This window comes from Nerophis ophidion, linkage group LG09 (assembly GCF_033978795.1).
Source record: "Nerophis ophidion isolate RoL-2023_Sa linkage group LG09, RoL_Noph_v1.0, whole genome shotgun sequence".
Lineage (NCBI taxonomy): Eukaryota > Metazoa > Chordata > Actinopteri > Syngnathiformes > Syngnathidae > Nerophis > Nerophis ophidion.
The window spans coordinates 76,100,308-76,126,187 of NC_084619.1; the positions used below are offsets into that span (position 1 = coordinate 76,100,308).

Sequence of the window (25,880 nt, forward strand, 5' to 3'; positions counted from 1 at the left end):
TTCAAGGTTGGTAAGCACAACCAAAAGCATTCCCTACATTAGGCGCACCGGGTTATAAGGCGCAGAGTTTTCACAAAATAACAGGATTTCAAGTGCGCCTTATAGTCGAAAAATGCACCTGGGGATAGGCCCCTCCCACCTCCAAAAACATGCACCTGGGGATAGGCCCCTCCCACCTCCAAAGACATGCACCTGGGGATAGGCCCCTCCCACCTCCAAAGACATGCACCTGGGGATAGGCCCCTCCCACCTCCAAAGACATGCACCTGGGGATAGGCCCCTCCCACCTCCAAAGACATGCACCTGGGGATAGGCCCCTCCCACCTCCAAAGACATGCACCTGGGGATAGGCCCCTCCCACCTCCAAAGACATGCACCTGGGGATAGGCCCCTCCCACCTCCAAAGACATGCACCTGGGGATGGGCCCCTCCCACCTCCAAAGACATTCACCTGGGGATAGGCCCCTCCCACCTCCAAAGACATGCACCTGGGGATAGGCCCCTCCCACCTCCAAAGACATGCACCTGGGGATGGGCCCCTCCCACCTCCAAAGACATGCACCTGGGGATAGGTTGATTGGCAACACTAAATGGTCCCTAGTGTGTGAATGTTGTCTGTCTATCTGTGTTGGACCTGTGATGAGGTGGCGACTTGTCCAGGGTGTACCCTGCCTTCCGCCCGATTGTAGCTGAGATAGGCGCCAGCGCCCCCCGCAACCCCAAAAGGGAATAAGCGGTAGAAAATGGATGGATGGATATATATATATACATATATATATATATATATATATATATATATATATATACACAATATTATTGCACATTATAGTCCGAAAAAATAAAAAGACATGCTACATGAGGACATGATGGACACATTGTGCTCAATCAGGTCTGTTGGCTGAAAACAACAAAAAAACAACATTTAGGATGAGCAGAATAATTCATTAGGTGTCTGATGAAGATAAATCTAAGCCACTAAAAGCCTCGGTGGGATATTCATCAATGGAGAAAGGCCCGCACACACACACACACACATGCACGCACGCCCGCACACACACACACACACACACACATGCACACACACACACACACACACACACACACACGCAGAATAAAAGGTTGGTTGCGTGAATGATTATTGTCATGAAATGTTTATTCCGGCGACTTGTGCTTCTCTGCACTTCCAAGCCTGGTGTCCAGTGAGCTCTCATTTATTTATGAAAGTGTGGCAAAAAGAGGCAAGATAAGGAGGACAACAGACTTGTAAAAATGACCTTTTTGGGGTTTAATGAAATTCTTCCAGCTTTGTTTATCTGCTTCCCCCGGGGATGACATTAATACCTCATCATCTCACATCTTCTCTCCAGTTTTAGTCGCCGTGGTCGTCAGCACCAAAGAGGAGAACAATTCTATTTTGGGACTTCTTTTTTTGTAGAGTTTCTCCACTTTTGAAATCCACACACATTGCATGAAGCTCTGCAAGGATCTGTCTCTTAGCAACTGCCCGGCTATCAAATGCATTTGCTGGCTTAAAAGTAAACAAGCATCCAACTTTTAAGCGTCCGCTCTCACGTGTACTTTCAACAATAAAAGCATGCTCTTCCTGTCTGCTTCCCTGCTCTTATTTATGGTTTATGAGACAAATGTTGGGTTTCAGCTTCGACGTAACCCAGCACCGCGTCCTGGAAAACCCCAAAACCACTTAAGTTGTCAGGTTGTGTAAATGCTGAATAAAAACAGAATGCAATGATTTGCAAATCCCTTTCAACTTATATTCAATTGAATAGACTGCAAAGACAAGATTTTTATGTTCAAACTGAGAAATTTAAGTTTTATTTTTGCAAATTATTGTAAATTTATAATTTAATGGCAACAACACATTGCAAAAAAGTTGTCAGAGGGGCATTTGTACCACTTTGTTACATGGCCTTTCCTTTTAACAACACTCAGTAAAGGTTTGGGAACTGAGGAGACACATTTTTTAAGCTTTTCAGGTGGAATTCTTTCCAATGATTGCTTGATGTACAACTTAAGTTCTTCAACGTGCTCCCTTATGGTATTTTAGCCTTCATATTACATCACACATTTTCCACGGGAGAAAGGTCTGGACTACAGGCAGGCCAGTCTAGTACCCGCACTCTTTTACTACGAAACCACACTGATGTAACATGTGGCTTGGCATTCTCTAGCGGAAATAAGCAGGGGCGTCCATGATAACGTTGCATATGTTGCTCCAAAACCTGTATGAACCATTCAGCATTAATGGTGCCTTCACAGATGTGTAAGTTACCCATGCCTTGGGCACTAATACACCCCCATACCATCACACATGTGTAAGTTACCCATGCCTTGGGCACTAATACACCCCCATACCATCACACATGTGTAAGTTACCCATGTCTTGTTCACTAATACACCCCCATACCATCACACATGTGTAAGTTACCCATGTCTTGGGCACTAATACACCCCCATACCATCACACATGTGTAAGTTACCCATGCCTTGGGCACTAATACACCCCCATACCATCACACATGTGTAAGTTACCCATGCCTTGTTCACTAATACACCCCCATACCATCACACATGTGTAAGTTACCCATGTCTTGTTCACTAATACACCCCCATACCATCACACATGTGTAAGTTACCCATGTCTTGTTCACTAATACACCCCCATACCATCACACATGTGTAAGTTACCCATGTCTTGTTCACTAATACACCCCCATACCATCACACATGTGTAAGTTACCCATGCCTTGGGCACTAATACACCCCCATACCATCACACATGTGTAAGTTAGTCATGTCTTGTTCACTAATACACCCCCATACCATCACACATGTGTAAGTTACCCATGTCTTGTTCACTAATACACCCCCATACCATCACACATGTGTAAGTTACCCATGTCTTGGGCACTAATACACCCCCATACCATCACACATGTGTAAGTTACCCATGCCTTGGACACTAATACACCCCCATACCATCACACATGTGTAAGTTACCCATGTCTTGTTCACTAATACACCCCCATACCATCACACATGTGTAAGTTACCCATGTCTTGGGCACTAATACACCCCCATACCATCACACATGTGTAAGTTACCCATGCCTTGGACACTAATACACCCCCATACCATCACACATGTGTAAGTTACCCATGTCTTGGCCACTAATACACCCCCATACCATCACACATGTGTAAGTTACCCATGCCTTGGGCACTAATACACCCCCATACCATCACACATGCTGGCTTTTACACTTTGCGCCTATAACAATCCAGATGGTTTTATTCCTCTTTGTTCTGGAGGACACCACGTCCTCTGTTTCCAAATATAATTTGAAATGTGGACTCGTCAGACCACAGAACACTTTTCCACTTTGCATCAGTCCATCTTAGATGATCTCGGGCCCAGAAAAGCCGGTGGTGTTTCTGGATGTTGTTGATAAATGGCTTTGGCTTTGCATAGTAGTTTTAACTCGCACTTACAGATGTAGCGACCAACTGCAGTAACTGACAGTGGTTTTGTCAGAGATATCAGTAGTGATATCCTTTATATACCAATGTCACTTTTTGATGCAGTACCACCTGAGGGATTGAATGTCACGGGCATTGGTTTTCAGCCTCGCCGCTTACGTGCAGTGATTTCACCAGATTCTCCGAACCGTTTGATGACATTACAGAGCGTAGATGGTGAAATCCCTAAATTCCTTGCAATAGCTGCTTGATAAATGTTGTTCTTTAACAATTTGCTCAGGCATTTGTTGACAAAGTGGTGACCCTCGCCCCATCCTCGTTTGTGAACGACTGAGCATTACACGAAACTTGCTTTTATAGACAATCATGGCACCCACCTGTTCCCCAATTAGCCTGTTCACCTGTGGGATGTTCCAAATAAGTGTTTGATGAGCATTCCTCAACTTTCTCAGTCTTTTTTTGGGAAACATGTTGCAGGCATCAAATTCCAAATGAGCTAATATTTGCAATAAAAAATAAAAGTTTTCCAGTGTGAACATTAAGTATTTTGTCTTCGCAGTTTATTCAATTGAATATGAGTTGAAAAGGATTTGCAAATAATTGTTTTCTCTTTTTATTTACCATCTACACAACGTGCCAACTTCATTGCTTTTGGGTGTTGTACTTAGGTGTGCCTAATATTCTGCCTCTCTGCTGGCTATTTAGATCAGGGGTCTCAGACACGCGGCGTTATTGACGGAGATGTTGTTTTGCAGCCCCCACCTTAATATGAAAGTTTAATGTTAGAGCGGCCCGTGAGTTTTGCATGAATGGCGTTTGACAGCGCCACTCATGCAAAACTCTACTATCTACCAATCACGGTGTGGTATGTGGCTCTCGAGGGCCGAACATTGACGTCACTTGTGTGATGCAAGCAGAGAAACCCCCTCCCATTTGCTCCAGACAGAGACGTTTTTTATTATTTGGGTTCAAAATGGCAACGTTCTGGGTTGCCTACCCCTGCATTAGTGGAAAAGCGGCAAATGAGTGAAAGGGAAAGAAACGTTGCCATGGAGATGAGGGTTTTCTAAAGTGCCTGGCTGCAGTCGCACTGTGACACCTGTCCGGCAGTCATAACAGTCCCCGATAACCTGGACCTATTCAAATCGTTATTTGTTTTTTTTATCATTTAATTTGCATTGTCTCACATTTCTTAATCCTCATTTTGTTCATTTATATTTTGATTTTATTTTGTGTGGACAATAAAAATAGACATTTAAAAATATTTTCTAAGAAATCTTCCTTTGCGGCCCAGCCTCAGACAGATTCTGCATCCAGTGGCCCCCAGGTAAATTGAGTCTGAGAGCCCTGATGTCGATGGTGCAGGTGAGTGCATGTTTAAGTGGAAGATGCTTTCTTCTTGCAGAGAAGCCGGCGCTGATGCAACAGCCCAAAGTGAGCATGAAAGTAGAAAAGTCTTAAAAGCGGAGTGAGAGAGAGAAAAGGGAGACAGTGAAAGGTAAAGGTAAACACACACCAGGGTCTGCAGAGACTCTCCGTCAGCCAATGGCAGCTTCTCTAAACACACTTTGGCACAATCCAGTCTTTTCAAAAGCTCTCGTCTAAATCTTCTGCCAGCTCGTGGAAAATTCTCCCCGCACTGCATGAAACCCGCTCGGGCTCCGAGAGACCCTCCACAGGACTCCAGAACTCAGTGAGATGCAACAATAGGGAACTTAATAAAGATCCCCCTTTTGTTTCCACCAAAAACTATCCGAGTACACACTGAAATATGTTGGGTTGAAAAATAACCCAACTGCTGGTTCAGAATAGGACAAACCCTTATTTGAGTTATTTTAACTCAACATTTTAGGTTGTTGACTGTAGACTGGTAGGGAGTTTGCCCAACCAGTCTACATGTGCTTTGTGGACTTGGAGAAGGCATTGGACCGTGTCCCTCGGGAAGTCCTGTGGGGAGTGCTCAGAGAGTCTGATTGTGGCGGTCCACTTCCTGTATGATCAGTGTCAGAACATAGTCCACTTCCTGTATGATCAGTGTCAGAACATAGTCCACTCCCTGTATGATCAGTGTCAGAACATAGTCCACTTCCTGTATGATCAGTGTCAGAACATAGTCCACTTCCTGTATGATCAGATGTCAGAACATAGTCCACTCCCTGTATGATCAGTGTCAGAACATAGTCCACTTCCTGTATGATCAGTGTCAGAACATAGTCCACTTCCTGTATGATCAGTGTCAGAACATAGTCCACTCCCTGTATGATCAGTGTCAGAACATAGTCCACTTCCTGTATGATCAGTGTCAGAACATAGTCCACTTCCTGTATGATCAGTGTCAGAACATAGTCCACTCCCTGTATGATCAGTGTCAGAACATAGTCCACTCCCTGTATGATCAGTGTCAGTACATAGTCCACTCCCTGTATGATCAGTGTCAGAACATAGTCCACTTCCTGTATGATCAGTGTCAGAGCTTGGTCCGCATTGCCAGCAGTAAGTCGAACACATTTCCAGTGAGGGTTGGACTCCGCCAAGGCTGTCCTTTGTCACCCATTCTGTTCAGAACTTTTATGGACAGAATTTCTAGGCGCAGTCAAGGCGTTGAGGGGTTCTGGTTTGGTGGCTGCAGGATTAGGTCTCTGCTTTTTGCAGATGATGTGGTCCTGATGGCTTCATCTGGCCGGGATCTTCAGCTCCCACTGGATTGGTTTGTGGCCGAGTGTGAAGCGACCGGAATGAGAATCAGCACCTCCAAGTCCGAGTCCATGGTTCTCGCCCGGAAAAGGGTGGAGTGCCATCTCCAGTTTGGGTAGGAGACCCTGCCCCAAGTGGAGGAGTTCAAGTACCTAGGAGTCTTGTTCACGAGTGAGGGAAGAGTGGATCGTGAGATCGACAGGCGGATCGGTGCGGCGTCTTCAGTAATGCGGACGTTGTATCGATCCGTTGTGGTGAAGAAGGAGCTGAGCCGGAAGGCAAAGCTCTCAATTTACCAGTCGATCTACGTTCCCATCCTCACCTATGGTCATGAGCTTTGGGTCTCTCCCTTAGAGATAGGGTGAGAAGCTCTGCCATCCGGGAGGAACTCAAAGTAAAGCCGCTGCTCCTCCACATGGAGAGGAGCCAGATGAGGTGGTTCGGGCATCTGGTCAGGATGCCACCCGAACGCCTCCCTAGGGAGGTGTTTAGGGCACGTTCAACCGGTAGGAGACCAAGGGGAAGACCCAGGACACATTGGGAAGACTATGTCCCCCGGCTGGCCTGGGAATGCCTCGGGATCCCCCAGGAAGAACTAGACGAAGTGGCTGGGGAGAGGGAAGTCTGGGCTTCCCTGCTTAGGCTGCTGCCCCCGTGACCCCACGTCAGATAAGCGGAAGAAGATGGATGGATGGATGGATGGGATATTTACAGATGAACTGACATTTACATTATCTATATATTGTTATTTACAGATAAACACTGACATTTATATCATTTATATATTGTTATTTACAGCTCCAACTGACCAACATGACTCTCCTGACTCTCATGAATCCATCATTTACTGAGAGGAAGACTTTCTGACTATTGGACATTGCGGACAAAAGCCTGACTTTTTATGAACAATTCGGTACACTTTATTTTATAAATAATATCGTTTTGTATATGATTAATTTGTATTTTAAGTAAAACAACTGTGACCTGATATTGTGTGTTTATTTACATGATATCAGTGTAGATTAACTGTAGTAAAGCACTCTTCCTTACGTCATCAGCCTGATTTGCATAAAGTATCTCATCTGTGAAATGCGGTGGAAACAAGACTTCTCTAAGAACTTAGAGAACCAGGAACTGGGGGTTCCAAGAATAAAAAAAGTTGTTAAAAAGGGGCTAAGAAGACCATAACAGACTTATTAGATGTGTATGAGTGGTTAGTGGTGTGGCCTGTCACTGACGGACTCCTGGTTTGATTCCCCTGTAAGTCTTGAACCAGGCAGCTGGACTATCTGCATCATTCTGCTCACTACTCCCAAGAAGGTGGACTATCTGCATCATTCTGCTCACTACTCCCAAGAAGGTGGACTATCTGCATCATTCCGCTCACTACTCCCAAGAAGCTGGACTATCTGCATCATTCTGCTCACTACTCCCAAGAAGCTGGACTATCTGCATCATTCCGCTCACTACTCCCAAGAAGCTGGACTATCTGCATCATTCCGCTCACTACTCCCAAGAAGCTGGACTATCTGCATCATTCCGCTCACTACTCCCAAGAAGCTGGACTATCTGCATCATTCCGCTCACTACTCCCAAGAAGCTGGACTATCTGCATCATTCCGCTCACTACTCCCAAGAAGCTGGACTATCTGCATCATTCTGCTCACTACTCCCAAGAAGCTGGACTATCTGCATCATTCTGCTCACTACTCCCAAGAAGCTGGACTATCTGCATCATTCCGCTCACTACTCCCAAGAAGCTGGACTATCTGCATCATTCCGCTCACTACTCCCAAGAAGCTGGACTATCTGCATCATTCCGCTCACTACTCCCAAGAAGCTGGACTATCTCCATCATTCCGCTCACTACTCCCAAGAAGCTGGACTATCTGCATCATTCCGCTCACTACTCCCAAGAAGCTGGACTATCTGCATCATTCCGTTCATTACTCCCAAGAAGCTGGACTATCTGCATCATTCCGCTCACTACTCCCAAGAAGATGGACTATCTGCATCATTCCGCTCACTACTCCCAAGAAGCTGGACTATCTGCATCATTCCGTTCATTACTCCCAAGAAGCTGGACTATCTGCATCATTCCGCTCACTACTCCCAAGAAGCTGGACTATCTGCATCATTCTGCTCACTACTCCCAATAAGATGGACTATCTGCATCATTCCGCTCACTACTCCCAAGAAGCTGGACTATCTGCATCATTCCGCTCACTACTCCCAAGAAGCTGGACTATCTGCATCATTCCGCTCACTACTCCCAAGAAGCTGGACTATCTCCATCATTCCGCTCACTACTCCCAAGAAGCTGGACTATCTGCATCATTCCGCTCACTACTCCCAAGAAGCTGGACTATCTCCATCATTCCGTTCATTACTCCCAAGAAGCTGGACTATCTGCATCATTCTGCTCACTACTCCCAAGAAGCTGGACTATCTGCATCATTCCGCTCACTACTCCCAAGAAGCTGGACTATCTGCATCATTCCGCTCACTACTCCCAAGAAGCTGGACTATCTGCATCATTCCGCTCACTACTCCCAAGAAGATGGACTATCTGCATCATTCCGCTCACTACTCCCAAGAAGCTGGACTATCTGCATCATTCCGCTCACTACTCCCAAGAAGCTGGACTATCTGCATCATTCCGCTCACTACTCCCAAGAAGCTGGACTATCTGCATCATTCCGCTCACTACTCCCAAGAAGCTGGACTATCTGCATCATTCTGCTCACTACTCCCAAGAAGCTGGACTATCTGCATCATTCTGCTCACTACTCCCAAGAAGCTGGACTATCTGCATCATTCCGCTCACTACTCCCAAGAAGCTGGACTATCTCCATCATTCCGCTCACTACTCCCAAGAAGCTGGACTATCTGCATCATTCCGCTCACTACTCCCAAGAAGCTGGACTATCTCCATCATTCCGCTCACTACTCCCAAGAAGCTGGACTATCTGCATCATTCCGCTCACTACTCCCAAGAAGCTGGACTATCTGCATCATTCCGCTCACTACTCCCAAGAAGCTGGACTATCTGCATCATTCCGTTCATTACTCCCAAGAAGCTGGACTATCTGCATCATTCCGCTCACTACTCCCAAGAAGATGGACTATCTGCATCATTCCGCTCACTACTCCCAAGAAGCTGGACTATCTGCATCATTCCGTTCATTACTCCCAAGAAGCTGGACTATCGGCATCATTCCGCTCACTACTTCCAAGAAGCTGGACTATCTGCATCATTCTGCTCACTACTCCCAATAAGATGGACTATCTGCATCATTCCGCTCACTACTCCCAAGAAGCTGGACTATCTGCATCATTCCGCTCACTACTCCCAAGAAGCTGGACTATCTGCATCATTCCGCTCACTACTCCCAAGAAGCTGGACTATCTCCATCATTCCGCTCACTACTCCCAAGAAGCTGGACTATCTCCATCATTCCGTTCATTACTCCCAAGAAGCTGGACTATCTGCATCATTCCGCTCACTACTCCCAAGAAGCTGGACTATCTGCATCATTCCGCTCACTACTCCCAAGAAGCTGGACTATCTGCATCATTCCGCTCACTACTCCCAAGAAGCTGGACTATCTGCATCATTCCGCTCACTACTCCCAAGAAGATGGACTATCTGCATCATTCCGCTCACTACTCCCAAGAAGCTGGACTATCTGCATCATTCCGCTCACTACTCCCAAGAAGCTGGACTATCTGCATCATTCCGCTCACTACTCCCAAGAAGCTGGACTATCTGCATCATTCTGCTCACTACTCCCAAGAAGCTGGACTATCTGCATCATTCTGCTCACTACTCCCAAGAAGCTGGACTATCTGCATCATTCTGCTCACTACTCCCAAGAAGCTGGACTATCTGCATCATTCCGCTCACTACTCCCAAGAAGCTGGACTATCTGCATCATTCCGCTCACTACTCCCAAGAAGCTGGACTATCTGCATCATTCCGTTCATTACTCCCAAGAAGCTGGACTATCTGCATCATTCCGTTCATTACTCCCAAGAAGCTGGACTATCTGCATCATTCTGCTCACTACTCCCAAGAAGCTGGACTATCTTCATCATTCCGCTCACTACTCCAAAGAAGCTGGACTATCTGCATCATTCCGCTCACTACTCCCAAGAAGCTGGACTATCTGCATCATTCCGCTCACTACTCCCAAGAAGCTGGACTATCTGCATCATTCCGCTCACTACTCCCAAGAAGCTGGACTATCTGCATCATTCCGTTCATTACTCCCAAGAAGCTGGACTATCTGCATCATTCCGTTCATTACTCCCAAGAAGCTGGACTATCTGCATCATTCCGCTCACTACTCCCAAGAAGCTGGACTATCTTCATCATTCCGCTCACTACTCCCAAGAAGCTGGACTATCTGCATCATTCCGCTCACTACTCCCAAGAAGCTGGACTATCTGCATCATTCCGCTCACTACTCCCAAGAAGCTGGACTATCTGCATCATTCTGCTCACTACTCCCAAGAAGCTGGACTATCTCCATCATTCCGCTCACTACTCCCAAGAAGATGGACTATCTGCATCATTCCGCTCACTACTCCCAAGAAGCTGGACTATCTGCATCATTCTGCTCACTACTCCCAAGAAGCTGGACTATCTTCATCATTCTGCTCACTACTCCCAAGAAGCTGGACTATCTGCATCATTCCGCTCACTACTCCAAGAAGCTGGACTATCTGCATCATTCCGCTCACTACTCCCAAGAAGCTGGACTATCTGCATCATTCTGCTCACTACTCCCAAGAAGCTGGACTATCTGCATCATTCTGCTCACTACTCCCAAGAAGCTGGACTATCTGCATCATTCTGCTCACTACTCCCAAGAAGCTGGACTATCTCCATCATTCTGCTCACTACTCCCAAGAAGCTGGACTATCTGCATCATTCCGCTCACTACTCCCAAGAAGCTGGACTATCTCCATCATTCCGCTCACTACTCCCAAGAAGATGGACTATCTGCATCATTCCGCTCACTACTCCCAAGAAGCTGGACTATCTGCATCATTCCGCTCACTACTCCCAAGAAGCTGGACTATCTGCATCATTCTGCTCACTACTCCCAAGAAGCTGGACTATCTGCATCATTCCGCTCACTACTCCCAAGAAGCTGGACTATCTGCATCATTCCGCTCACTACTCCCAAGAAGCTGGACTATCTGCATCATTCCGCTCACTACTCCCAAGAAGCTGGACTATCTGCATCATTCCGCTCACTACTCCCAAGAAGCTGGACTATCTCCATCATTCCGCTCACTACTCCCAAGAAGCTGGACTATCTTCATCATTCCGCTCACTACTCCCAAGAAGCTGGACTATCTTCATCATTCCGCTCACTACTCCCAAGAAGCTGGACTATCTTCATCATTCCGCTCACTACTCCCAAGAAGCTGGACTATCTGCATCATTCTGCTCACTACTCCCAAGAAGCTGGACTATCTTCATCATTCTGCTCACTACTCCCAAGAAGCTGGACTATCTGCATCATTCCGCTCACTACTCCCAAGAAGCTGGACTATCTGCATCATTCCGCTCACTACTCCCAAGAAGCTGGACTATCTCCATCATTCCGCTCACTACTCCCAAGAAGCTGGACTATCTTCATCATTCCGCTCACTACTCCCAAGAAGCTGGACTATCTTCATCATTCCGCTCACTACTCCCAAGAAGCTGGACTATCTTCATCATTCTGCTCACTACTCCCAAGAAGCTGGACTATCTGCATCATTCCGCTCACTACTCCCAAGAAGCTGGACTATCTCCATCATTCTGCTCACTACTCCCAAGAAGCTGGACTATCTCCATCATTCCGCTCACTACTCCCAAGAAGCTGGACTATCTGCATCATTCTGCTCACTACTCCCAAGAAGCTGGACTATCTGCATCATTCCGTTCATTACTCCCAAGAAGGTGGACTATCTGCATCATTCCGCTCACTACTCCCAAGAAGCTGGACTATCTGCATCATTCCGTTCATTACTCCCAAGAAGCTGGACTATCGGCATCATTCCGCTCACTACTTCCAAGAAGCTGGACTATCTGCATCATTCCGCTCACTACTCCCAAGAAGCTGGACTATCTGCATCATTCCGCTCACTACTCCCAAGAAGGTGGACTATCTGCATCATTCCGCTCACTACTCCCAAGAAGGTGGACTATCTGCATCATTCCGCTCACTACTCCCAAGAAGCTGGACTATCTGCATCATTCCGCTCACTACTCCCAAGAAGCTGGACTATCTGCATCATTCTGCTCACTACTCCCAAGAAGGTGGACTATCTGCATCATTCCGCTCACTACTCCCAAGAAGCTGGACTATCTTCATCATTCTGCTCACTACTCCCAAGAAGCTGGACTATCTGCATCATTCTGCTCACTACTCCCAAGAAGCTGGACTATCTGCATCATTCTGCTCACTACTCCCAAGAAGCTGGACTATCTGCATCATTCTGCTCACTACTCCCAAGAAGCTGGACTATCTGCATCATTCTGCTCACTACTCCCAAGCAGCTGGACTATCTGCATCATTCTGCTCACTACTCCCAAGAAGCTGGACTATCTGCATCATTCCGCTCACTACTCCCAAGAAGCTGGACTATCTGCATCATTCCGTTCATTACTCCCAATAAGCTGGACTATCTGCATCATTCTGCTCACTACTCCCAAGAAGCTGGACTATCTGCATCATTCCGTTCATTACTCCCAATAAGCTGGACTATCTGCATCATTCTGCTCACTACTCCCAAGAAGCTGGACTATCTGCATCATTCCGTTCATTACTCCCAATAAGCTGGACTATCTGCATCATTCTGCTCACTACTCCCAAGAAGCTGGACTATCTGCATCATTCCGTTCATTACTCCCAATAAGCTGGACTATCTGCATCATTCTGCTCACTACTCCCAAGAAGCACATGAGTCACACCTCCTCAGCAGACATTCAAGCAGACACTTATTTCACCAAATGTACCAACACACTAACCGCTTAAATGATCAAAGGAGCAACAAAGTAAATAAAAAATCATTTGCTTACAAAGCAAAAACTTAATCCAAGCAGACAACAAACCAACTCATCAAAGAATGAAGTAAACACAACAACTTACCATCCAGATAATCAACAAATTAACTACTCAACAATAACAAATTAACTACTCAAGGATAACAAATCAACAAAGCAATGATAAAGTGTACTAAACACTCCAACTAACTAACCAGATGAAAACTAATGAAATAACCCATCCAACAAACTAATTAGTCAAATAAACTAACGCTGGAGCAATTATTTAATTGGATAAGAAAAAAAGTTTCATCCGATTACCCGATTAATCGAACGGACTAATCCAGAGTAACTCGATTACAAAATAATTGATAGCAGCAGCCTTAAACACACCAATAAATATCAAACAACTACAAATTATGTTACCCTAAAAATAGTGAACACAGAGGCTATGAAGGGTGTTTTATCAAATTAATCGATTAATCGAACAGACTAGTCAATAGATTACTCGAGCACAAAATAATAAATTGATGTAGCACTAAAATAAAGACACCAATAAATTAAATAAATAAAAATAATGTTACCCTAAAAATAGTGTACACATAGAGGCTATAAAGTGTGTTTTATCGGATTACTCGATTAATCGAACAGACTATTCGACTACAAAATACTCGATAGCAGCAGCCCTAAAATAAACACACCAATAAATAACTTCAACAACTAAATATAGTGTTTCTCTAAAAATAGTAAACACATTTGAGGACGGCGTGGTGCAGTGGGAGAGTGGCCGTGCGCAACCCGAGGGTCCCTGGTTCAATCCCCACCTAGTACCAACCTCGTTATGTCCGTTGTGTCCTGAGCAAGACACTTCACCCTTGCTCCTGATGGGTGCTGGTTGGCGCCTTGCATGGCAGCTCCCTCCATCAGTGTGTGAATGTGTGTGTGAATGTGGAAGTAGTGTCAAAGTGCTTTGAGTACCTTGAAGGTAGAAAAGTGCTATACAAGTACAACCCATTTATCATTATAGAGGCTACAAAGTGTGTTTTATTGGATTCCTCGATTATTCCAACAGACTAATTGATAGATTACTCGATTACAAAATAATTGATCACTATAGCCCTAAAATAAACACACCAATAAATAACTTAAACAAATAAATGTAGTGTTTCCCTAGAAATAGTGTACACATAGAGGCTGTGAAGTGTGTTTTATCGGACTACTTGATTATTTGAACAGACTAATCAATAGATTACTCGATTATATAATAATTGATTGCTGTAGCCCTAAAATAAACACATCAATAAATAACTTAAATAAATTTAGTGTTTCCCTAAAAATAGTGTAGACAGAGGCTTTAAAGTGTGTTTCATCCGATTACCCGATTAATCGAACAGACTAATCCAGAGTTAAGTCAATTACAAAATAATTGATAGCAGCAGCCTTAAACACACCAATAAATATCAAACAACTAAACATAATGTTACCCTAAAAATAGTGAACACAGAGGCTATGAAGGGTGTTTTATCGGATTAATCGAACAGACTAATCAATAGATTACTCGAGTACAAAATAATAAACTGCTGTAGCCCTAAAATAAAGACACCAATAAATAAAAAAACTAAAATAATGTTACCCTAAAAATAGTGTACACATAGAGGCTATAAAGTGTGTTTTATAGGATTACTCGATTAATCGAACAGAGTACTCGAATACAAAATAATCGATAGCAGCAACCTAAAATAAAGACACCAATAAATAACAAACAAATAAATTTTGTGTATATCTAAAAGTAGAGCATACATAGAGGCTATGAAGTGTGTTTTATCGGATTACTCAATTAATCGAACAGACTAATCAGTAGATTACTGAATTACAAAATAATCGATAGCTGCAACCCTAAAATAAACACATGAATAAATAACTTGAACAACTAAAAAAAAGTGTTTCCCTAAAAGTAGAGCATACATAGAGGCCATGAAGTGTGTTTTACTCGATTAATCGAACAGACTAATCAGTAGATTACTGGATTAGAAAATAATCGATAGCTGCGGCCCTAAAATAAAGGCAGCAATAAATAACTTAAGCAGACAAGAAAGCAACTTCCAGTAAGCATTCCAACATCGACACATTCCACTCATCCTGGACATTCAAACAATCCTTCATCAAGTTAAGAAAAATCCAGGAAAACCATTTTTTTACCCGACTTCTTCTTCCACATGTTTGGACCCACTTCAAGCCTTCCAACATCACATCAAATCATTTCTTGACTGATTTAAACAATTCCAACACCAACCAAATCAGCTCATTCAGGACATTCTTGCTCCTAATCTTTTTTTTTTAAATCCCACTTTTCCCCCAAATTCCCAAATTTCCAATTGAAATGAATGAGACGTGTTTCCAGGTTGCACAATTTTTACACTTTTCAAGCTAGTCAAAGCATTCCAACATCGACACATTCAACTCATCCTGGACATTCAAAACAACACTTTCCCAAGTTTCAAACCCAATTCCAGTTTTGCTGGAAATTCAAAGTCTTCAGCCTTCTGACATTCACACTACATCCTGGCAGCATCTCAGTTCAACTTCAGCATTGGAAGAATCACAAGCAGATCCTTCAGGATTTGACTCATCTCCTTCCAACAACAACACTTCTTTATAACTCTCAAAAAGTCTCACATTTTGGGGTCAAAAACTCTGGATTTTTTCTAAGTGTCAAAGTCTGGATTTTTTCCTGTCAAAAAGTCGAGATTTTTTTAAGTGTCAATAAATCGGGATTTTTTTCTAAGTGTCAAAAAGTCAGAAATTTTTTGTCAAAAATTTGGGATTTTTTAAAGTGTCAAAAAATCTAGATTTTTTTTTTTTCTCAGTGTCAAAAAGTGGGGACATATATTTTGTCAAAAAGTCTGTAATTTTTCAAAGTGTGAAAAAATTGGGATTTTTTGGGCACAAATTCTGTCAAAAAAGTCAGGATTTTTTTAAGTGTCAACAAGTTGGATTTTTTTTTGTCAGAAAGTTGGGATTTGTTTAAGTGTCAATAAATCTGGATTTTTTTTCTACGTGTCAAAAAGTCGGGATTTTTTCAAAGTGTAAAAATTTGAATTTTTTCTAAGTATCAATAAAGTCGGACAATTTTTTGTCATATTTTTTTTTTTCCAAGTGTCAAAAAAGTCTGGATATTTTTTAAGTGTCAACAAGTTGGATTTTTTTTTTTGTCCAAAAATTGGGATTTGTTTAAGTGTCAATAAATCTGGATTTTTTTCTAAGTGTCAAGAAGTCAGAATTTTTTCAAAAAGTTGGAAAAAAAATTTGGCACAGATTCTGTCAAAAAAGTCAGGATTTTTTTTAAGTGTCAACAAGTTGGATTTTAATTTTTGTCAGAAAATTTGGATTTGTTTAAGTGTCAATAAATGTGGATTTTTTTCTAAGTGTCAAAAAGTCAGAATTTTTTTATAAGTGTCGAAAAGTCGGACATTTTATTGTCAAAAAGTCTGGATTTTTTCCAAGTATCAAAAAGTTGGACATTTTGTTGTCAAAAAATGTTTGATATTTTTCTATGTGTCAGAAAATCTGTTTTTTTAAGCGTCAAAAGGTGGGAAATTTTTGGGTGAAAAAGTTGGGAGTCTTTTAAGTGTCAAAAAATCGGGATTGAAAAAGTCCAAAATGTCACATTTATTTACTACAAATAATGCATCTTTGTTCATTCTAAATTTGCCAGAAAAAAGTGTTTTTAAGTGTCAATAAATCTGGATTTTTTTCTAAGTGTCAAAAAGTCGGACATTTTTTTTGTCAAAAAGCTGGGATTTTTTCTAAGTATCAAAAAGTTTGAAATTTTATTGTAAAAAAAAAAAATATTGATTTTTTTTCCAAGTGTCAAAAAGTCTATCTTTTGGTCAAAAAGTCTGGCTTTTTTTCTAAACGTCACAAAGTCCAGATTTGTTGGAAGTGTGCAACTTGTGGTGAATAGTGGAGCTGTGGAGGAGGCATGGCTGCCCCACAGGTGCTACACCTCACAGGTGCTCCACCTCACAGGTGCTCCACCTCACAGGTGCTACACCTCACAGGTGCTCCACCTCACAGGTGCTCCACCTCACAGGTGCTCCATCTCAAAGGTGCTTCTGTGCGCCACCTTACAAGTGCTCCACCTCACAGGCGCTCCTGTGTTCCACCCCACAGGTGCTCCACCTCACAGGTGCTCCTGTGTTCCACCCCACAGGTGCTCCACCTCACAGGTGCTCCTGTGTTCCACCCCACAGGTGCTCCACCCCACAGGTGCTCCACCCCACAAGTGCTCCACCCCACAGGCGCTCCTGTGTTCCACCCCACAGGTGCTCCACCTCACAGGTGCTCCTGTGTTCCACCTCACAGGTGCTCCACCTCAAAGGTGCTCCTGTGTTCCACCCCACAGGTGCTCCACCTCACAGGTGCTCCTGTGTTCCACCTCACAGGTGTTCCACCCCACAGGCGCTCCTGTGTTCCACCCCACAGGTGCTCCACCCCACAGGCGCTCCTGTGCTCCACCCCACAGGTGCTCCACTCCACAGGCGTTCCACCCCACAGGCGCCCCCAGCAGCATTACGCGGACAGGTGAGTGTCCTCCCAAGCCAGGCGCGGCGGGAATGTCGCGCGTGGACACCTACTGTGGACTTTTGGGGTAGAAAGGCAGCGTGACGTGGCTGAGATCGTGGATGTCGAAGGCGGTGGGCTCCGCCGAGATGGCCTGCCTCTTGGTGCGCTGCTGCTCGGCCTGCAGCTCCGGGTGTTTGTGGACCTGCTGCGTGGCGGGTTTGATGACGGAGCGGTACTTGTCCAGCTCGTTCTGCAGCTTCTGGATCAGCTCGTCCTTCTGGTCCAGCTCCAGTTCCAGCTCGTCGATGAGCGCGTCTCGCTGCCGCAGCTCCTCGATCTTCTCCTGCAGAGCATACTGCAGGTCGCGCAGGGTGCCCATGGTGGCCCAGACCAGACCAGACCAGACCAGACCAGACCAGACCAGGCCAGGCCAGGCCAGGCGAGGCCAGGCGGCAACTTGTCAGGCGGGAGTCCGGGTCCTCGATCCTCTGCCGCGCCAAGCCGGGGAAACTTTATCCGGCATCAACAGCCTCGCTCGCAGACTCCCGTCAGTCTTCAACCTTCAGCATCCAGCATCCAGCATCCAGGATCCAGCATCCAGGATCCAACATCCAGCATCCAGGATCCAGCATCCAACCTCCTCCACTGGATGTTTACGCGGAGCTGTGCGCGGCAGATCCCGCAGCTGACATACTGCTGCTCGCTCACAACCACGCAAAGTTTCCTCCCACTCTCTCTCTCTATCTCTCCTCTCTCTCCTTCTCCTCCACGCGGATCCGCGCACGCCCGGCGGGAAGCTGCGTGGAAAGAAGGACGCCTGCAGGAATCTGAGGTGCAGTGCAGCCGAATAAGAATCATCCTGCGCGGGCACACCTGCTGTCATTTCCCGCAGGAAAAACAAAACAAAAAACACTCTTTCAACAGCGGAGCTCAGTGTAAAAAAAGGCATCACCACCGTTGCCACCGGAAATGAAAAAGTCCAAAAAGTCACATTAATCTGCTAGAAATAATGCATCTTTGTTCATTCTGGATTTGCCAGAGACTTTTGTTGACAATCACAGGATCTTTGATTGAATGTTTGGAAACCAGAAGAGTACCTTTGTGACATAGAGGATCTTTGATTTGTGGTAAATAGGTCCTTGAAAAACTTTTTATGTCGTATAGAGGATCTTTGACAAGTGTTAAGAAAAGAAGAGTGCCTCTGTTAAAATAGAGGATCTTTGACTTGTGGTAAATAGGGCCTTGAAAACAGCAGCTATAGAGGATATTTAACAGGTGTTTAAAAACAAGAGTATCTCTGTCACATAGAGCAATGGTCCCCAACCACCGGGCCGCAGAATTCTTATTCATTTTTTATTTTTTATTTTTTTTTATCAAATTATCATAAAAAACACAAGATACACTTAAAATTAGTGCACCAACTCAAAAACCTCCCTTTTCCATGACAACCCAATTCCCCCCCCCCCCCCCCCCCCCCCCCCGCGCGGGACAATTTATCAAGCATTGACTGGTCTGCAGCTACAAGAAGGTTGGGGACCACTGACATAAAGGATCTTTGATATGTGGTACATAGGGCCTTGAAAAACAGCAGTTTTGTATCCTAAAGAGGATCTTTGATTTGTGGTAAATAGGGCCTTGACAAACTGAAGTTGTTATATTGTATAGAGGATCTTTGACGAGTGTTAAAACAGAAGATTACGATGTTCTTTGATTTGTGGTAAACAGGTCCTTGAATAACAGCATTTTTTATATATTGAATAGAGGATCTTTGACGAGTGTTAAAAACAGAATACTTCCTCTGTTACGTAGAAGATCTTTGATTGGTGGTAAATAGGTCCTTGAAAAACAGCAGTTTTTATGTCGTATAGAGGATCTTTGACAAGTGTTAAGAAAAGAAGAGTGCCTCTGTTAAAATAGAGGATCTTTGAGTTGTGGTAAACAGGGCCTTGAAAACAGCAGTTTTAGAGGATCTTTGACGGGTGTTTAAAAACAGAAGAGTATCTCTGTCACATAGAGGATCTTTGATTTGTGTTAAATAGGTCCTTGATAAACAGCAGTTTTGTATCATATAGAGGATCTTTGATTTGTGTTAAATAGGTCCTTGAATAACAACATTTCTTATTGTGACAGTTTGACCCCACACTGTCTCTGTTTGACCTTTGGCTTCCTCTCAAACATGCACTTTTTATTTTAAGTCAGTGGAAAGCATGCTCAACTAAGAAGTTGTAAGCTGTCAGTCACCACGACTCTGCAGGTGTGGCTAAAAGAGTCAGGTGTGGTTGAGGTGATTATGTAGCTGAGCACACCTGCTTGGACTAATTAGGCCTCATTTGGGCCAAACCATGACTTTCAGGAGCTGGGTGTTGTTGAGGGACATTTGAAAGTTGTGTTGTCTAAACCTGAATACTCTGTGGACACAAGTGACTGCTTTACAAATACAAAAGTACAATGTGAATACTTTTAGACATGTGATGGTTATTTATGCTGTAATTTACAAAATAAGTGTTTTCTTAATTCCCCTGGAGGATCTTGGATTTGTGGTAAATAGGTCTTAAAAAGGAGCAGTTTTTTTAAATTACATCGAGGATCTTTGACAAAAAAAAAATTTTAAAAAAAAAAGGCAGCTCAGTTGCCAGAATTTTACTGTAAAATGTACATTATTTTGGGGGGTGAATTCCAAAAAACTTCAATTTTACAGTAAAATGTTGGCACTTAAGCTGCCTGTTTGTTTATTATTATTTGCATAGATGTTTCAGTGTATTACTGTAAATGGCAAAAAGGCACTACAGTTTATTACAGTAAAAAATAGTTTTTTTCATTGAGAGAAAAATGCTGTAAAAAATCACAGTAAATTTCACAATTTGACCATGAAATCTATTACTACTTTTACATTGCACAATAACATGCTTTGAAATCATCCATCCATTCATTTTCTACCGCTTATTCCCTTTAGAGTCGCGGGGGGCGCCGGGACTATCTCAGCTACAATCGGGCGGAAGGCCATTACACCCTGGACAAGTCGCCACCTGCTTGGAAATCATTATTATTAGTATTTATTTCTATGTTAAAAAATAGTTTGAATGTTTGATCATATATTTTTGCATAATTAGACAATATTTAAGTTAACATCATTTGCGATCACATGTAATACGAATGTTTTTTTCTCTCCCAAAATAGAAAGAATACATTTTGTTAAAAAAATTATAGTTAATTATGGTAAACGTACTATATAAATACATAATAAAAGCATTCATATAGGTATAAGTATTACCTTACAACAGGGGTAGGGAACCTATGGCTCGCGAGCCAGATGTGGCTCTTTTGATGACTGCATCTGGCTCTCAGATACATCTTAGCTGACATTGCTTAACAGGATAAGTAATTAATAATTAGGATGGTAATCACATTGTTAAAAATAACGTTCAAATTATAAAACATTCTCATCCATTTTAATCCAACCATCCGTTTTCTACCGCACCTGTTCAAGATGTTGCATTAATGGTAAAAAGTAATATATTTATTATTGGTTAAATTTAAAATAACAATGTTATTAAAAAGAGTAAGAGACTTATTATACTCTAAAAATGTTGGTCTTGTCAAGACCTGGACTGCGGTGTGGTTTGTTTTCCCGTGGTGCAAAGTGATTAAAACGGACATGGCGTAAAGGTAATGACATCTTTAATCTTAACTCAAATATATTACAAAAACAAAGGGTATAAACAAAAGGCGCTCTCAGAGGAGGTTAAAAACTTGGCTATGAAAACTTGCACAATGGGAGAACTATGAACATAAAATAAAACTTACAAACTATGGCATGAAAAACGTACTTGGACCGAGCAAGAGCATGGATCATCGGCATGGATAACATAGGTGTGTAGGAGGTGATAGAGGGTTGATTGATTGATTGATTGAAACTTTTATTAGTAGATTGCACAGTACAGTACATATTCCGTACAATTGACCACTAAATGGTAACACCCCAATAAGTTTTTCAACTTGTTTAAGTCGGGGTCCACGTTAATCAATTCATGGTAGTAAAAAGTGATGACGCCAGGCTGACTGCCTGGCAACTGCAGGCTTAAATGGTGACGTGGTGATTGACAACAGGTACATGAGTTCAAGTGAATCAGGTGTGTGAGTCCTGAAAACAGGTGAACTGATCGGTAGTCATGGAAACAAAAACAAACCAGGGTGCGCAAAAACAGGAACTAATGGAGTCAAAAACAAAACAGAACATAACTAAACAGAACATGATCACAAAGAAATGACAGGTCTTACTTAAAAATGCACACATTTAGTTGTATTCAGTGTTTAAAAAATATTATACGGCTCTCACGGAAATAAATGTTGAAATATTTGGCTTTCATGGCTCTCTCAACCAAAAAGGTTCCCGACCCCTGCCTTACATGATCTAACATTCGACAGCAGGATTGTTGGAACAGTCCACTTTTTTTATTTACAAAGTGCCTTTCAAAGCTTCTCTTAGACCTCGATATTTCCCAAATCCTAGTTCCGGCCCTGTTTCCACTTGTTGCTTTTCATACAATACTGCATTAGTAGTTTGACCACTTAAAAAATAATTAAAAAAAGAAACACCCTCCCACAGAGGCCTTCTTAATTAATGAATTCATTCCTTTTATTCGCAGACACAAGGAGAAAACCAAACAAAACAAAAACACAAACCTAACCAACATTCTTGATCTAATCTTGTGTGTCTGCACATCCCTAAAGTCATCCTTGTGTGTGTCTGCACATCCCTAAAGTCATCCTTGTGTGTGTCTGCACATCCCTAAAGTCATCCTTGTGTGTGTCTGCACATCCCTAAAGTCATCCTTGTGTGTGTCTGCACATCCCTAAAGTCATCCTTGTGTGTGTCTGCACATCCCTAAAGTCATCCTTGTGTGTGTCTGCACATCCCTAAAGTCATCCTTGTGTGTGTCTGCACATCCCTAAAGTCATCCTTGTGTGTGTCTGCACATCCCTAAAGTCATCCTTGTGTGTGTCTGCACATCCCTAAAGTCATCCTTGTGTGTGTCTGCACATCCCTAAAGTCATCCTTGTGTGTGTCTGCACATCCCTAAAGTCATCCTTGTGTGTCTGCACATCCCTAAAGTCATCCTTGTGTGTGTCTGCACATCCCTAAAGTCATCCTTGTGTGTGTCTGCACATCCCTAAAGTCATCCTTGTGTGTGTCTGCACATCCCTGAAGTCATCCTTGTGTGTGTCTGCACATCCTTAAAGTCATCCTTGTGTGTGTCTGCACATCCCTAAAGTCATCCTTGTGTGTGTCTGCACATCCCTAAAGTCATCCTTGTGTGTGTCTGCACATCCCTAAAGTCATCCTTGTGTGTGTCTGCACATCCCTAAAGTCATCCTTGTGTGTGTCTGCACATCCCTAAAGTCATCCTTGTGTGTGTCTGCACATCCCTAAAGTCATCCTTGTGTGTGTCTGCACATCCCTAAAGTCATCCTTGTGTGTGTCTGCACATCCCTAAAGTCATCCTTGTGTGTGTCTGCACATCCTTAAAGTCATCCTTGTGTGTGTCTGCACATCCCTAAAGTCATCCTTGTGTGTGTCTGCACATCCCTAAAGTCATCCTTGTGTGTGTCTGCACATCCTTAAAGTCATCCTTGTGTGTGTCTGCACATCCTTAAAGTCATCCTTGTGTGTGTCTGCACATCCTTAAAGTCATCCTTGTGTGTGTCTGCACATCCCTAAAGTCATCCTTGTGTGTGTCTGCACATCCCTAAAGTCATCCTTGTGTGTGTCTGCACATCCCTAAAGTCATCCTTGTGTGTGTCTGCACATCCCTAAAGTCATCCTTGTGTGTGTCTGCACATCCCTAAAGTCATCCTTGTGTGTGTCTGCACATCCTTAAAGTCATCCTTGTGTGTGTCTGCACATCCTTAAAGTCATCCTTGTGTGTGTCTGCACATCCTTAAAGTCATCCTTGTGTGTGTCTGCACATCCCTAAAGTCATCCTTGTGTGTGTCTGCACATCCCTAAAGTCATCCTTGTGTGTGTCTGCACATCCCTAAAGTCATCCTTGTGTGTGTCTGCACATCCCTAAAGTCATCCTTGTGTGTGTCTGCACATCCCTAAAGTCATCCTTGTGTGTGTCTGCACATCCCTAAAGTCATCCTTGTGTGTCTGCACATCCCTAAAGTCATCCTTGTGTGTGTCTGCACATCCCTAAAGTCATCCTTGTGTGTGTCTGCACATCCTTAAAGTCATCCTTGTGTGTGTCTGCACATCCCTAAAGTCATCCTTGTGTGTGTCTGCACATCCCTAAAGTCATCCTTGTGTGTGTCTGCACATCCTTAAAGTCATCCTTGTGTGTGTCTGCACATCCCTAAAGTCATCCTTGTGTGTGTCTGCACATCCCTAAAGTCATCCTTGTGTGTGTCTGCACATCCCTAAAGTCATCCTTGTGTGTGTCTGCACATCCCTAAAGTCATCCTTGTGTGTGTCTGCACATCCCTAAAGTCATCCTTGTGTGTGTCTGCACATCCTTAAAGTCATCCTTGTGTGTCTGCACATCCCTAAAGTCATCCTTGTGTGTGTCTGCACATCCTTAAAGTCATCCTTGTGTGTGTCTGCACATCCCTAAAGTCATCCTTGTGTGTGTCTGCACATCCCTAAAGTCATCCTTGTGTGTGTCTGCACATCCCTAAAGTCATCCTTGTGTGTGTCTGCACATCCCTAAAGTCATCCTTGTGTGTGTCTGCACATCCTTAAAGTCATCCCTGTGTGTGTCTGCACATCCCTAAAGTCATCCTTGTGTGTGTCTGCACATCCCTAAAGTCATCCTTGTGTGTGTCTGCACATCCCTAAAGTCATCCTTGTGTGTGTCTGCACATCCCTAAAGTCATCCTTGTGTGTGTCTGCACATCCCTAAAGTCATCCCTGTGTGTGTCTGCACATCCTTAAAGTCATCCTTGTGTGTGTCTGCACATCCCTAAAGTCATCCTTGTGTGTGTCTGCACATCCCTAAAGTCATCCCTGTGTGTGTCTGCACATCCCTAAAGTCATCCTTGTGTGTGTCTGCACATCCCTAAAGTCATCCTTGTGTGTGTCTGCACATCCCTAAAGTCATCCCTGTGTGTGTCTGCACATCCCTAAAGTCATCCTTGTGTGTGTCTGCACATCCCTAAAGTCATCCTTGTGTGTGTCTGCACATCCCTAAAGTCATCCCTGTGTGTGTCTGCACATCCCTAAAGTCATCCTTGTGTGTGTCTGCACATCCCTAAAGTCATCCTTGTGTGTGTCTGCACATCCCTAAAGTCATCCTTGTGTGTGTCTGCACATCCCTAAAGTCATCCCTGTGTGTGTCTGCACATCCCTAAAGTCATCCTTGTGTGTGTCTGCACATCCCTAAAGTCATCCTTGTGTGTGTCTGCACATCCCTAAAGTCATCCTTGTGTGTGTCTGCACATCCCTAAAGTCATCCTTGTGTGTGTCTGCACATCCCTAAAGTCATCCCTGTGTGTGTCTGCACATCCTTAAAGTCATCCTTGTGTGTGTCTGCACATCCCTAAAGTCATCCTTGTGTGTGTCTGCACATCCCTAAAGTCATCCTTGTGTGTGTCTGCACATCCTTAAAGTCATCCTTGTGTGTGTCTGCACATCCCTAAAGTCATCCTTGTGTGTGTCTTCACATCCCTAAAGTCATCCTTGTGTGTGTCTGCACATCCCTAAAGTCATCCTTGTGTGTGTCTGCACATCCCTAAAGTCATCCTTGTGTGTGTCTGCACATCCCTAAAGTCATCCTTGTGTGTGTCTGCACATCCCTAAAGTCATCCTTGTGTGTGTCTGCACATCCCTAAAGTCATCCTTGTGTGTGTCTGCACATCCCTAAAGTCATCCTTGTGTGTGTCTGCACATCCCTAAAGTCATCCTTGTGTGTGTCTGCACATCCCTAAAGTCATCCCTGTGTGTGTCTGCACATCCTTAAAGTCATCCTTGTGTGTGTCTGCACATCCCTAAAGTCATCCTTGTGTGTGTCTGCACATCCTTAAAGTCATCCTTGTGTGTGTCTGCACATCCCTAAAGTCATCCTTGTGTGTGTCTGCACATC

The 25,880-nt window shown here is 43.7% G+C and overlaps 1 protein-coding gene across 4 annotated transcripts in view; it reads right to left on the bottom strand.

Moving 5' to 3' along the window:
- The window catches only part of LOC133559737 (cGMP-dependent protein kinase 1), a 274,083-nt gene that overhangs the window by 216,148 nt on the left and 32,055 nt on the right, over positions 1 to 25,880 (bottom strand). The window contains exon 1 of one of the 4 annotated variants that reach the window (XM_061911788.1): positions 17,874 to 18,462. The exons of the other annotated variants lie outside the window; for them this stretch is intronic. Within the exon in view, the coding sequence (XP_061767772.1) occupies positions 17,874 to 18,181 (308 nt within the window). The 5' untranslated portion in view covers positions 18,182 to 18,462. Of the gene's footprint in view, positions 1 to 17,873; positions 18,463 to 25,880 lie in introns of those variants that run through there. 4 annotated transcript variants of the gene reach the window in all.